Below are 16,109 nucleotides of genomic sequence, written 5' to 3' on the forward strand. Positions count from 1 at the left end.
AAAAGGGGACGAAACAAAAGAGAAATTTCAGGAAGTGTTGGAAAGTCAGAGAGCTCAGGAACCAAGACTAGCAACAGAAACAAGAGCTGAAGTGAAGCATCTTGACTTTATTCCAGGTCTAGGGTGTAGACTGGCAGCGAAAACCCCACCTGCCTGATCCAGGAGAACTCAACATGTGGGCTCTGTGGGTTGTGGGCAGAGACCAAGCCTCCACCTGGGTGCTATGACATTCTAGGTCCTTCTTCTTCTACAGTTCACTCTAGCGGTTCTCAGCCTCACACTAGGGCACATATAGTAACAAAGATTTTCTATCCTGTCATCAGCCTGTAGCTCTGGGCACTGCAAGCCGATTTTCTTCCACAATAAGTAAAATTTTTCAAAAGCTAATGGTGAAAAGGAAACAAAAATATGTTGAAAGACAAGGGTAAGCAAATTTAAGAAATTAAAACAAAATGATCATTTATTGTTTTTAATATGTAGTCAAATATGACAGCAGTATTACACAAAATGCTCCCTTTTCCCCTTCTAAAAATCCCAAATGTGTTGACCCCAACCAACTGAAAGTGAAAAAAACATGATTTAATTCTGAAAATAGCAATTGACAGGGAGAATATACGTGGCATTTGGTCACTACCAGCTTCCAGACCTGGAAAGATGAATTGTGTCACAATGGCTGTTGATACACTGGCTTCTTACAAAATTATTACAGAGGGAAAAAAAAAAAAAAAGATTTTCCACATACTATAAGCAGGACCAGAAGAAAAAGCAGAAAAACTTTGTTTAAGAAGCTGTGTGAGGAAAACTTTAAGGGATTATTGCAATCATAACGATCTCCAGGTAAAAGATGGCAAAATTAATGGGCTGTAAGGAAATACATTCAAACTTAGATAATTACTCTTACAGTGAAAATGATCAAGAAGCTTGCAGAAGTACGTGGCATCTGAATGAATGAGTTTAAACAGAGGAGTCCAATAAAGGTCTTCTGCTATCAGACACATTAGTGCAAATTCAGATACAATCACTTTCACATTTGCAGGTTCAGGTATGTCAAGCATGTGAATGGAATTTTATCATGAAAGAGCGCCGTCTTCAGAGTCTTGGTGACATGGCAAAGGAAGTCGGAACGGTGCCCGGAGGACTGGAATAAATTCAAAATGCTCATGTTTCCAAGTATTAAATGAAGTGTTGGAAAACCTCAGCAAAATTAACCTTCACCTGACAGACACGTCCTTGATCCAAAGTCCAGGGCCGTGGAAAACAGAAACAAACTCGCCATGTGCTGGGCTCACCCGCACAGCCTTCCCTTTTGTGCAGGTTGACTGGGTGCAGAGGGTCAGCGATTCCCCCCCCACCGGGCTCTCTTTCAGTGGATCCACAGCGAGCTTTGTGATTCTGACAAAGGATACAAATATCCCCACTTCGGAAAGCGTTTACAAATACTCTGTGCCTGGTGCAACTGGCATAAAACACAGACAGCTCCCTGGGTGCCCGACTTCTCCTCCCCCACCCTTCAGCATTTCAAATGACTGCAAGCAGAGTTACCAGAAACAGTAGTAAATTCCTGGCATCGGACGTTCCCATGATCCCAGCTGGCATGCCAGAAAAGGCTCTCTTTTTCCCCCAGGAAAGTAATGTACTTCGCAGGCACTGGCCAAATGCCTCAAGAGAGGCAAATGAGAGATTTGTTTTGACCCACCAATGAAACGGCTTTCCCCTTCTCAGCTAGGGCCCTGAGATTTAGTTATAATAAACACAAAATGTTTGTGTCTAAAGAAACCAAATTCATTTTCCTGAAATGATTTTAACATTTTTCAGCTAGGGAAGCTCTAATTTCACTTGATGGCATTCTCAGAGTAGACTGGCAGAGGACACTTAATTTGAGTTTTTATTTTCCTGCTAAAAAATATGACACTCAGTATACTTTTGTTCAAACCACCTTTAAAATGGTTGCTGATGTCTAGGTCCTAAGATGGCCAAACCGCCCAGGGATCCAGCTCTGGGTCTGCAGAATAAAGTACCCTTTCTTAGCCTTTCCTCAGGAAAATTATTTTTATTTTTATTGTATTTTATGGCCTGTGTGGAGCTGGCTGTCTCATGGTCTCTGGTATAAGGGAATCAAAAAAACAGGGTCATGCCTTGTAAATCAGAGGATGATAAATGAAAAGTTCCTTTTTGGTCATTACTTGCCCATAAGTAACCCAACTGGCTAGAGCAAAAGCCTCAATGGTTTCAGGATTAATGCCCTAGAAGATGTCCAGGTGGATGATGACTTGAATTTTAGATTCAATGGGAACATCCTTTACTTTCTGTATGTCACATGCTTCTTAATGTAACTTGCACAGGGTCTCAATGTCTGGATGACTTAAATTTGAGCTGATCTTCATTGAATATTTATTTGCACATTGCTCTGAAGAACGTGAAAATTCTGCTTGATAGCACATTTCGACCTTTATCTTTTCCATGAATTACCCCTGCACCCATTCCTAAACCTCTTCCCACGGAGCAAACATCTAAAACTGGTATCTATTTGATAGGCACAAATGGTTTATAGCTGCATGATTGGTAAGCGGTATTTTGGTGATGAATATATATATATTTTTGTAATGCTAGGGAAGAGAGAGACTGTTTTTAAAAAAAATCAAAACTCCAGTGGTAATGAGAGAAGTCACTGAAGGTTTTCAACTGGAATTAAAGTGAATACATCACTATCTGCCAAGTCAAAAATTTTTACTTTATTCCATTAGGAGAGGCTTTTTTCCTTTTCTTTTCTTTTCCTTTTTTCTTTTTTTTCTTACTAATTCTCAAATGATAATAAATCTTAGAAATTAGAAAAAGAGGAGCACCGGCATCTGATTTACATTACTTTTTTTCCAGCTTTTTATTCTGGATTTAAAGTGACACAGACTCAGTGTGGACAGCAATCTGGAAATTAACAAGAATTAACATTGAGAAGCCAGAGATGATGTATTTTGTAAATTTGTTATAGAGATTTGATTTAAAAAAATTAGGTGACTTTACTTGAACAATTATCATCTTACTGCTTTGCAATAATCATTGTGAGAGCAGTGAGAACTGGGTGGTTTAAAGGGTATGTCAGGAAATAATTAGGCACATACATTGCAGTTTAAGTTGAAATTGGAAAATCAACTTATTCAAAACCTTAACTATCATCATGTTGTCTGATAGGACAGTGGTAGAGAAGGAAATTATATGCACACTTGAGGGTCTCCTAGGTTGGAGTTTTCTGATTTCCAGCACGGTCTTGGGAGAGGTCACTCTAGATGTGCTTGTCAATATTCTATAGCCTTGGACTTCACAATCAAGGCTTTCAATTGTGCATCCATATTAGCAACTTGTAGTAAATAATTAAGAATGTTTCCAAAGTCTGGGTTGGTCTTTTAGCAAAAGAATAGAGGGAGGCCTGATATTCCAGTTGGCAGGTTTTTTTGTTGTTGTTGTTATTTCTGGGAATATTCTTAAAGGGTTGTCTTTTAGAACTTCATCAAGTTTTCTAATTGGTGCAGAATAAACACAAGAACAAACACAGGGTTATTTACAAGAAATCACTGACCCCACAGGAAAACTGACATAAGGCACATCAAATCAGCAGGAACTTTGGCTTGACAGATTCAGACATTCCAACTCTGACATTTCCGACTTTCAGTTACTTGGAAGAGTCAATTTTATTTTTTTTTTTCCCCCAAAGAGGGAGAATTAAAAAAAAAAAAAGTCAGAGGGAGAATTAAAAAAAAAAAAAGTCAGAAGCTCAACCTGATATACTTAAAATTAGAAACACTGAACTTCAACTTCTAAGCACAATTTGAAAGCAAAGATGCTGGAGCAAGATTTGGAGACAAAATAATCAAAGAAAACTCCTCGAAGTCTCTGAGATACTAAAGTTGTGTGATACCATGTCCCCAGCTGAAGCCAAAGTCACTGCAGCAGCTATTTCAGGGGCAAAGAGCCAAAGAGCCTTCTCTCTCACTATGAGAAAGTCAATTCCCACATCAATTCCCTCTGATTTTGTCTCAATACATTTGTAAAACCGAGAGATGGAGAACTAGATATGGACGATGCTGGGTTGTGGTTGAACTGGTGGCTTTAATAGTCCCTTCTAATTCAATGAGTTCATGATGCCAAGACTTATTATAAATAAAAACCTATGCATGATGAAGATTAAGTGACAAGAGAAAGAGAAACGTTTCTTTTTTCCTCCTGATATGTTTTGTTCACTAGGGAATCTAGTAGTTTTCCCCATCTTCCCCCAGGGGACATGTGGCAATGTCTGGAGACAACTTTAGTTGTCACAACCGGGGTGTGTGTGTCTGTGTGTGTGTGTGTGTGTGTGTGTATGAGCTACTGGCATATAGTCAATGGAAGCCCTGGAAGCTGCCAAACGCTCTACAGTGCAAGGACAACTCCCACCCCCCACCCTCAACCATGGGGCCCAAAATGTCAATAATGCTGAGGCTGAGAAAACCTGAGAAAATCTAATAAATGACAAACAACCACACACACCTAAAGTGCAAATGCTTCTTTGATCCACTGGTGCTTCTGGAAGACCTTGAAATGATGAAGTTGATAATTCACAAAGACATGACAGAAATATTAGAATAAGATGATGAACTACTACAACTGGTCAGGAAGAATTCAAATGAATTGGAATCTCCTCCTGGATGCGAAACAACATTGGATATGTAACTTTTAGTCACAGAAATGAAATTAACAGATCATTTGAAAGAGAGCAAACAGCAGAGATGCACAATGATGTATCATATTTCAGAAACATTCCTTAGGCAAATACTTGATAGCTCCCTATCTAAGTAGAACAGAAACTGGAAATGGAAATTCAAGAGAGTAATGTTGATCCAATCAATCCACAAAGTTATGTTTGAGGCTTTCACCATATTACAATTATCAGTGGACATGCCTGATCGCCCACTGTTTGTATTTATCACTGTATATCGCAAGATCTAGCACAGGAACTTGGTTCCAGAAGATGCCCAATAAATATTTAAGTGAATTGGGTGGCTGAATGAATGAACAAATAAAGAAATAAGTCAAAGTGCTCTGTAAAATGTAAAGTGCTTTACAAACACAAGGAAATAGTATGTAAGATGTAATGCCACAGACCTCATAATATTTGCTCAGAAAATCTTAGGTTTAAATAGTTTAAAAGCAAATAGGAATTGTGATAACTTGGTGAGAAAATCTGCTATGAAGATTATTAATTTTCAGGAACATTTGAGAAGAAATGAAACAAAGGCAGAACAATTTTAGACAGCACAAGATAAATTGTACTGCCACAGAAATTGATGGCCACAGGGAGGGGGTGAGGGAAAGGGACATGCTACTCCAAAAAAGACTCTAGAACAGACCCTGGCCAGAACCTGAAATCACTGCTTGTTATAAAAATGGCACCATCCTTAAGACAGCCACATGATAAAGGAAGATTGGTCCAGTGTTCTAGAGAACTGGGCCAATTACAGGACAGAGCAGAGAGTCTGTACAGCAAATGCTTTGGGATGGACTGGGCCTTCTAAGCTGCTCGGTCAGCCTTAAATGCTGATGGAGGGGTTTAGGCAAAAAGAGCTGGATCACAAATGACCAACCAAGACACAGTTCTGACACTGGGAAAATTACTGTATCTCTTTGGGCCTCAGTTTTCTGATCTGTAAATGAAGAGGTCAGATTAGATGACCTCCCATGATTCTGGCATCTGGATGCTGATGCCAAAAGCTGAGGGGCTGGGGAAGTAAAAGCAAGAGCAATCTTTGGGAGTTAATAAAACACATCATAATAAAATATCTGAAATATACCTGAAGAAATACAATGCAAAATAACATTTCACAGGAGGAAGAAGTCATGACCATAGGATATATTTTTCAGGTAGCCTTACTTACATATTAATTTCTTATCATGGAAGTGTCTTGAATCAAAACATGGGTTCCAGCCAAACTCCTTCCTATTGCCCTGGACAATAGACACCAAGGGCATTACTGAATTTATACTTCCCCAGAATAAGCAAATAACATAAGAAATTTTTTTTTGCCAAAATGAATAAATTATACTAATTAGAGAATATAGAAATATTAAGAGAAAATATTAAGACAGAAAAAAAGGAATTTAAGCAATTTTGCTATGTGGTTGGAGTGTATTCTCCTTTGGCATTTTCTCAAGAGCCGTATTGACTGGATTGTCTTTAAATGTTTTTAGGATTGATGGACTTTTTCCCTCAAAATGTAAATTTGTGTCGGTGCTAGACCAACAGACGTGCTTTACCTGGGTCATATTGACAAGAGGTTTTAAAAGTCTGTGTATCTATGCATCTAGTCAATCTGCAGAATAATAATTTTGCAAGGAAGACAGGACAAAAAAATATTTTTCTTTTCCCAACTTGTGAACTGAGACTCATGGAGGTTAAAGTGATTTTCCCAAGATAACACAGTTGAGCCTCAAAGCTGTCTTTCCATTCTATCCATTACTCCACACTGCCTCTGAATCAAAAACACTTAGCAATGCCCCAAAACCACCAAACCTCTTCTTCCCCCTCCTCGTTTCCATCAAGGAGGGGACGTTAAAAGATAAGGCCTCTACAGCAGTGTGTAGTTAGAATTTTCTGCGACGACACGAATGTTCTGTGTTGTCCAATATGGTAGCCACAAGCCACACGTGACTAGCAAGCCCTTGAAATTTCGCTGAAGAACTGAATTTTTATTTTTATTTAATTTACACTAATTTAAATAGCTACATTTGGATAGTAGATATAATATTGGACAGCACAGCTCTAGAAGCTCCCTGGGAGAGAGATTAGCAACTGCCCCAGGTATCACAAACAAAAATAATAATTGGGGGGGGTGGTAAACTGTACTTTATTATTTATTTTTAGTTCTCAATTGGTGTATCTTCAAGTCCAAATTTTTATAACCAAACCAACATTGTGGTCAGTGCCATCTGGTTGGCTTAAGGTATTTTTCTTGACTTTTGGTACTTTTACATATTCACTGAATGTTTTTCCAAATAATTAAGATGAAATAACTCCCTCCATAGCACCATTTAGCTGACTTCTCCAGACACTGGTATGTGTTCCATTGCTATTCTTAATTTTTAAAATTATTGTTATTTTCTCTCAACTCTATTCATACTATGTTATGTAACGTGCAGACACACCCCTTCTAATATGTAATGTATGTAAAGTCCAAAGCATCAGAGTCTATTCTGAATTTCCAGAAACCTTGTGTGTGTTTGCTCTTCCTTTGCAGTAAATGGGCAGCAAGAACAAACCAGAAGTATCAAGTAGAATTAAAGTTTCATGAAAGTGAAAAACGGGATTCAGCCAGCCTCTTTCCTCACTGCTGAAAGATTCATAAGCAACAGAAACGTCTTACCAACTTTAACTCCTGCTTTGGTTAGGAAGCTTTCCTACACTTCAGCACTTTTTACTTACAAGATGTTTTCCCTACTTCAGGGTGCTCTAGTTCAATGAACAATTCAGAGAGTTCAATGTGATTTTACAGAATGGTCAATTTTTTTTTTGAATCAAAAAAGGAAGATGAGCTTTGAAAGGACTATAAAGATAACATCACTAGTTCAAAGAACTGCATACAGAGTTGGATATATATATGTATATATATATATATATATGCAGGATTTATATAACTGTCAATCAACTGCTATTGGAAGCCGTGCCTCAGACAGAAGCAAGTGGAAGAAGCATCATCTTATCCTAGAAGGAATCGTCTATGTGTTCCCTATGTCTTTGTAGAATACCGGTTGCACCAGTTACATTGGCAAGTCATTTGGTCACTGCTATCTGACCAAGCTTACTCCGCAAGAAATAAGTTGGGTTATTTCATATAAAATGAATGTCACTATAGCAGAGAGATTGTCATCACATCCTTCAATCACCTTGCTTGTCAATTTTTTTTGCAATTATTATCTAAGCACGTTAGGAAACACTTATCACTCTCATCAGGTACTTAAAAATGGAAAGCAAAATACACTTGATGGAAAATATCACGAGTTTACGTCAGACAACTGTGACAGTAAAACACGATCTTCTGCTAGTGGACTGATGTCATTTGATGGAGACACCGTGTACAGATGCTAAACTGTAAAGTGCTGCTTACGAGACATCTCTTCTCCTGGATACCTGAATCTGCAAATGTTGGACATGGTACCACTCAAGAACCAACAGCTTCTTGGCACGGGGTAAAAGTTTCATGGGTCGAGATGTTGATAAAATTGTACACATAGTACCTGAATTTAAACTTTAGGAGCTCAGTGTATATATTAACCACTTTCCTCCTCAAAGGATGCCTTTCCTGTCTTCACTCATGGGGGAGTATCAAAATCCGGATTGTGATTACAGGGCGGACGACAGATCCATCGAAGGAGATTTTTGCATCTGCTTTATTTCACCAGGGAGGGAAGGGCTTGATATGAACGGGAGAGCGGCTCAAAGAGGCAGGAAAATGATCAGTACTGCCACTCACTGAACCACTTTTGCTAAGTGACATAAAAATATTCTAATATGAAGGATTATCTTACAACTCTGTGGAAGTATGCAGTAACGCACCTCACATTTGTTCTGTCTGGATGACAAAATGCACTGAGAGTCACAAGAGCCTGCCTTGTGTTAGTTATAAACAAAAATATATTTATATATATATTTATGTAACTACTATGTGCTTTAAAGAAAATTACTGTATGATTCAGCAGGGTTCTTTCGTTCTTTTTATCGCCAGGGATATGCTGACTTGAATGGCTTCTTAGACAGGAATCTACAATGAGATGGGCCTTTTGTACTGAAACGGTAAAAAGTAAAAACAAAAACAAGAACAAAAAAAAAACACAAAAACCCATGTGTTTAGAATCCCTTAACATTTTTGCTTCATAAACGATTAAGGAACTCTGGTTTCCTTCAGCCAAGAGCAACTGTGGCTTCGTAGGACTTCACAGTTGGGAAGTGGAGGCCATGCTTCTTAAAACACATCAGACATTTTGTTCTGAGGCAGGAGAATTAAAGCCTCATTGGCCACTCCCTCCCACTGCTTGAGGAGGGCAAGCTCAGTAGCAAGGAAGAGGGAGGCGGAGTCTGAACCCCTGGGACAGACAGAAGGTGCATCCACCTTGTTGGAACAGGTGGAGCTTGACCCGAAAAACAAAATCCTTTAGCCACGTGTCTGGTGAAAAGATAGAAAATCTGATTCTGTGATTGTTTTTGCTCCTGCATCAGCTACTCCTCTCAGAAATCTTGGAATATTCATCGTTGCTCTTTTGAGTGAATGGGCTCAGGCTTTGGAACACAGTTACCGGAGAAGAATATCTGAACCAAAGGTGTAGATCCCTCATGAACTAAAGCTTTATTATTATTATTTTTCTCGATCCCTTTGCAACCCTGCACCTTAAGCCAACAGCACTGAAATCTTGTCGGATTGCTGACAAGTCCACAGGAGATTTGCCGAGTGAACTACAGAGCTCATTCCACGAGGGAATTCTATGTTCAGTGGGAAATGGTATCATATCCTGTATGAGTTTTAGTTTTTCTTTTACCCTTCCTGGGCTGGGCTTGTCCAGAAATCTCATCTCCTTCCGGCTACAGCAGCTCAGGGCTCCTGTGTGTGTGTGTGTGTGTGTGTGTGTGTCTGTGTGTGTGTGTGTCTGTGTGTCTGTGTGTGTGTGTATTTCTTAAAGGTATAGGCAAATTTTAGTCTTAACACCTGTAAGCCAGCACTGGTGCTGTTGTGCCCCGGGAATCTTAGCACTGCTCCGAGACAATAAAACCTTCTTTCTCTCCCACTGGTTCGACTTCAGCATAGGCAGGATGGCCAGAACCTCTTCGAAACTTCATTGCAGGCCATCTGCTTGGGCGTCTCTGAAATGGGAAGTGCATAAATAGTGAACACCAGGGTGATGGTCAGAGAATAAGAAAAATATATTTGCCAAATATTTTAGATTAACTTCTGAATTAAATTTAGTAACACATTGAATTATGTTATTACCACCCCAGCTGGAATTATACACGCTCAAAGCACTCTGCTTATATCTCCATTTCGGCACTATCAGTACCTCCCAGGTGACAGTCCCTTGGCCATATCTGTCCCCATAGGATCGAGGGCTTCTCAAAGGCACGGTTTATGCCTTATGCACACTTATGTCTAAAAGATTCCATACGGGTCCAAATACAACTAGGCCAAAATGAACAGTCATAAAAAACAAGCCTTCTTAATATATAGCCGCTGACATGTTCTGTTCTCTAGAAGTTAATAATGATATCACTTCATTTTACTTATTAATTTGTTCAAAAACATCTGGCTATAAAATTCTACACAGTTCTTAGAAGTACACTTCAAATTTGGTGCTAGACTTCCAAGCCCTTAAAAAAAATAAATAAAAACCTAAAAGATCCAGCACTTTAATATGCTAAGAATTTATTAAGTGGAGACTTCCCACAGATGACTTTTTGTGTTTGAAAATTAACAGAAGTCATGCTCTGAAAACTGAATCTATCCACAGAGCGTGTGGACAATCTCAAGCCTATATAAGTAACTGCACACCTAGACACAGGTCCTAAGACACAGGTCCTAAAACACAGGTTATTTGTATTGACAAAAGGCATGCATTTCTCCCCAGCACTATGTCCATCAAACAAACCTTCTGTGATTTACAAACAGAAGTGCTGAAATGAATTATTAAGTTACAGCAGCAGAAGGCACTAAAATGCATTTCACAGCCATGGTAACACTAGAAACTACCCATTTACTCCATTTATCAGAGTGCCTGCTATTTTGGAGTAAATAAAACAATAAATGTTAAAGGAAATTTACTTCTATCTAACGAATTTTAATGTGCAAAATGTTACATATCAGTGTAGATATACTGGCATTTGGCACCTTTCTAGATTTGCGAATTACATTCCACTGTCAATGATTAATGGCTTTAAAAGGGCTCTCACATCAGGTAGGAACGAGTATTAGCTCTACCTTCTGGAAAAATACCAATTACAGTCATTGCATTCTGTCTACTAATAATATTATGTACTGTCTCTATAACATTGTGTGGTCAGAATGCTTTATATTTATTAGCTGATTAATTCCCATGATGTGAGTGGAACTGAATTATCTTTACTGTCCAAAAGATGTTAAAACTGAAACAGCTAAAGGGCAAAATAATGTGTCTTTGCTGGAAGTAAAAATTATCATCGTCAATGGAAATATACTAAGTGTTTCTAGGGAGAAGGACACTGTAATTGATGGTCACGCCTGTTCGTGGGAAAATGCCAATATGCGCACTGTTTATAACCCCCACTCTGGTTTCAGTTACTTCACATCTGGGCTCCTTAGGGCACAGCTGCCCTCGCCTTTCTCGGAGTCAAGCAGCACCACCGAGTTTTTCCAAGGCTCCACCTTCCAAGGTCCACCCGGGCCGTGGGTCCAGCTGGCAAGTACAGCCCTGGGAACCAGCACTAATTTACAACCCGACACACAAAGACATTGTGCTATAGGTGACCATTAAAGAGGAATGCTGATTGTCATCAAGAAGACGAGAGACAGCCAGTGTGAGGTGAGGATGTGGTAAAAAGGGAATGCTCATACACTGTGGGTGGGAATGTAGATTAGTCCAACCACTATGGAAGACAACATGGAAATCCCTCACAAAATGAAATGTGGATCGACCACATGACACAGCAATTCCACTTCCGGGAACACACCCAAAGGGAGTGAAAACAGGAGTTTAATGAGATGAATGTGACTTCTATGTATATTGCTGCATTATTCGCAATAGCCACGCTACAGAAACAACCCAAATGTCTGTCAGTGGATGAATGGATAAAAAAGATGTGGATATATGTACATGATGGAATATTATTCTGCCATGGGACAGGAAGACATCCTGCCATTTGTGACAGCATGGATGAACCTTGAGCACGTTACACTGAGATAAGTCAGACAGAGAAAGACAGTAGGTACTGTATAACATCACTTATGTGTGGAATCTTAAAAAGTCAGCTAAAAAAATAAACAATAAAACGGTGGTTATCAGGGAATGGGGGGTGGGGACATAAGATTGATGGTACTTAAATAAGTATATAATATAATATAATGTCATTATAACAGCAACTATATTACAATATATAAATGTATTAAAGTAACATGCTGTATGCCTTAAATTTACATAAATGTCAAATTTACCCAATAAAAAGATAAAAAGGAGCATCATTGATGAGAATGTTGATGACGATGCTTGCGACAGTTGTATTTTATTAGGCTCTTAACTGTATATCCCGCTGTTAATAGGTGATTTACATACATGATCTCATTTAATGTGCAACTTAATCATTTCCTTACCTCTTGCACAAACCTATGAAGCTAAAAAATGGCAGATCCAAGATTTAAAATGAGATCCATCTCCCTCCAAAGTTAGTTCTCCTCACTATAGAAATTAGTTCTTAAAATGTGTATAACCCATCCGAAATTTGTGAACGTGATTCTGTTTTTATTTTAATCTTAAACTATAATTTTATTTTAATCTTAAACTATAACATTACCAACAACTTCAGTATTCTGCTAATAAGTCAAAATTACCAAGTTAGTACTTCTGTCTTAGGTGAAAAGGTTGCACGGTTATTGATAAGTGTTTATCCTGTCTTTGTGAACTCATCACAGAGGTCGTCAAAATAGCACAAAAATGTTGGACAGTGAAGCTTCTTCTGTTAACACAGTACAAACTTATTTTCTGAATTACATATCCCTAAAAATATTTCTTTGATTTACCACTACACATCGTAGAAAAAAAATACTCCAACAAGACTTAAAGTCACTAGAGATCACGCTACCCACACATAACTTGGTTCAACTATCAGCGCACAGCACTTACGTGCATTTCTAGAAACATTAAATCATTGCAAATGCTGTTTTAAAAACTTTTATTTCCAATTAAGTACACACTGAAAAAAACTTATGATCTATTCCTCTACAGAATTATTTTAAATTATTTTAAAATTTTATTTTAATTTTTACTATCTATAAATCAATCATGATTTATACAATTTGATTTTGATATTTTTTTCCCCCAAATTTTGGATAATATAAATAATGCTCCAGTGAATAGCTTTGCTGCTAACCTGATGGGAATATCTCTGACCTGTTCCTTTTATGAACTCTTGGAAGTGGAATTACTGGGCCAAAGGGAATGCACAGATTGTTTACTAAAAACATCTGAAATGTCTAGCCTGGTGCGGTGTTGAAGAACCTATGACCAAAGAAAGGTATAGAAGGAACATGGTTTCCATTTAGGAGATGAAAATAATTTCAGGGGAAAGAGATACACTGAGGTAAGGTTTAGTATAGGTTTCAAGTAAACATTCTAAGGATGAACAAAACAGAATAGGTATGAAAGTAGAATAGGTAAAATTTCCTATTTTATTGGTGCAAAACTGAAAAATTTATCCTTACTCCTATAGTTTTTGACTAGATGAAAACAGAGGACATTTCTCATAATAATATCTTAAAATTTACAATGAAAAGGACCATCTAACGAATGCCATACAACTGGGGTTTTAAATATTTGATTTTACATTTTTTTTTACAATTCCTTGAATTTCAATTTTAGACTTAAAAATGTCAAACAGAATAATAACTTTACCAGAATTCTGTTTCCTTTCTAGAATGCTTTCACCTAGCACAAATCAATTCTATGATCTTAAATAAATCACTTCACTTCTCTGGGCCCTTGTCTCCTTATCTGTAAAATGATGTCTGACGATTTGTCCTCTAAAACTGCAGGATCTTGCCTGAGATAACTGACTTGAACATCGGAGAGAGAAAAAATGACTTAAAAACTACTGTGAGTTGTGGTTCTTCTGATCATGGTCCCTCCTGCCTTCCCCTTCACTAACATTTAGGATCCCTAAATTTAAAGGAAATCTGTATAAGTTAGTCCTAACTGAAGTTGTTTTTCTAGGTCAAGCTGCAGTTGTTCAGAGATTTCCTTATAAATGAAAACAAGGGGGCAGTTCTGTGACTTCCATGCTTCCGTGGAATGACTGAGCATTTAGTTTTAATTGGTGCTATAACATGAGACATCTATGCAGGGGACACAGGGGTCTAGAAACCTGGGCATCATGTCTGGCTTTGCCATGAAGTGTGACAGGTCACAGTCTAGCATCTAATACTTCTTTGTCCAGGTTTAGACATGCCCAAATCTGTGTTCTTTTTAGAATGGCCAATTCAAATTGTTACAGAAACGGATAAGGGCCACAGGGTCACTTGCTAACAGAACAGGATGTACGCTGAAAGTTGAAAAATTCAAACCAGACCGTAATGTTAATTCAGTACAGAGATGCAGGATGTCACGCCTCACAACCAGGCTGGGTGTGATGCGTGGGTGTCCTCTAATTTCATTTCTGAGTATTATTTATGTGATTAATCACATTCAGAAATAAGTCTTTATCCTAATTCATCGGCACCAGCGGTGGGTGGGTGGGTGGGGGCGGCTGCAAGCAGGTATTGTCCCTAATTACTCCTTTGGAACTATTAAGTGAACAGTCATCCAGAGCTGTCTCAACGGTCTGTGGCAAGATAATTAGCTGAGAGATCCACAAACAAACCTGCAGGGACTCCTCCGTCAGCCGCGTAAACAAAGCTGCGGCTGGAGACCTGTCTCCCAGCTGGGAGAGCGGAGCAGACAGTGCTTTTTTGGGGTTAGATGAACCCTTGAAAGGAACTTGCTAGACATGAGTGTGAAAGACAAGGGGCCCACTTTGAAATTCAAGGCCCGGCTAGAAGACACGCGTGGTGCTTGATGGCACTTGGCAAGCAGTTGTTCTGAAATTTCTAGGATTTTTGTGCTGCTTTCTTCAGAAAACAGAGGGCAGAGGAAAGAGGCTGGGAGAGCATCACTTCCCAGGACAGGGCTTAGTCAGACACAGTCACATGTTTTGTTACTTAAATTTCCCCATTTGGAAAATGAAACGAACCAGATGACTGTTTTTTCACACTTTTCTTTTTTTTTTTTAATTAAAAAATTTAAGCCACAACCCTTTATTCCAATGACAATTCACCTGGAAGCCCAGACAGGATCACTCAGAGTGGGTCTCTCTTCATTGTGATGAACGAACCCCCCCCCCCATGCTTAACACACTCCCTGAGCCCTGAGGGGCCCACGGATCCTGTACCTCCCTGAGCACGTGTTTTTAGAAACTATAGAAGTAAATCTGCATTTCCTACACTTGCCTACAAATCACAAGGGATCTTGTTCAACTGCAAATTCTGATTCATTAGGTCTGGGGAGAGGCCTTGGGACTCTGCATTTCTAACAAGGACACACCCTGCATAGCAGGGGGAGTGGCTCTCTACGGTCTCAAACAGGAGCATTCTTTACAAACAATGAGGAATTTTTTTTTTAACTATACTTCCTGGGACATACTTATACTAAAAAAATTATTCATTGTTTATTTGAAATTCAAATCTATCTAAGTATCCTGTAGTTTATTTGGCAACCACATCCATAGGGAAACACAACCATGGCTCTGTGCCCTGGACAGTCAGACTTGCAATCCAATTCAAATAAACGACTCCTGTCTGTGGCTGGGTCTCTTTGCTTCATGAATTGTAAGTCACTTTTTCCTTGAAAAGAGGAACTCTAATGGATTGGTCTATCTTCTGGTGTGGCCAAGAATTCCATGCAATAACTCTTGTCTGAAGCAAATCCTGGGTGTTCTTTTTTTTTCTTTTCTAACACATTCTCTACTCACTCTATTTTGTTGCTTTTGCTCATGTGGAAGTTGTCTTACTGTCCTGCAGTTGCCTCTTTTGCAATCTAGAATTATTACTTGCCATTGGTCTGCTGCCTTCATTCTAGAGCTGAGCTATATAATAGAGAATTAGTTAAAATAATCACCGTTGGTACATGTCCAAAATGAAAATTGTCCCAAGCATGTGAAGGACAGCTATCATATTATTCACACGATTTTCTGAAAGCTAAAGTATTCTTAAAACAACAACAAAAAGTGATTCTCTATTGGCTGCCAAGGACAAATGCGTCAACATAAGAAGAAACATCTTTCAGTCATACATTTCAAAGGCTTAATGTCCTTTGTGTATTTC

General features: G+C 38.6%; 1 protein-coding gene across 1 annotated transcript in view; it reads right to left on the bottom strand.

Moving 5' to 3' along the window:
- Nucleotides 1-433: 433 nt before the first annotated feature.
- PLXDC2 (plexin domain containing 2) overlaps nt 434-16,109 on the bottom strand; it is a 324,630-nt gene continuing 308,954 nt past the window's right edge. The window contains exon 14 of the mRNA XM_032473563.1: nt 434-9,877. Within this exon, the coding sequence (XP_032329454.1) occupies nt 9,761-9,877 (117 nt within the window). The 3' untranslated portion in view covers nt 434-9,760. The remainder of the gene's footprint in view (nt 9,878-16,109) is intronic.

This window comes from Camelus ferus, chromosome 35 (genome assembly GCF_009834535.1).
Source record: "Camelus ferus isolate YT-003-E chromosome 35, BCGSAC_Cfer_1.0, whole genome shotgun sequence".
Classification (NCBI taxonomy): domain Eukaryota; kingdom Metazoa; phylum Chordata; class Mammalia; order Artiodactyla; family Camelidae; genus Camelus; species Camelus ferus.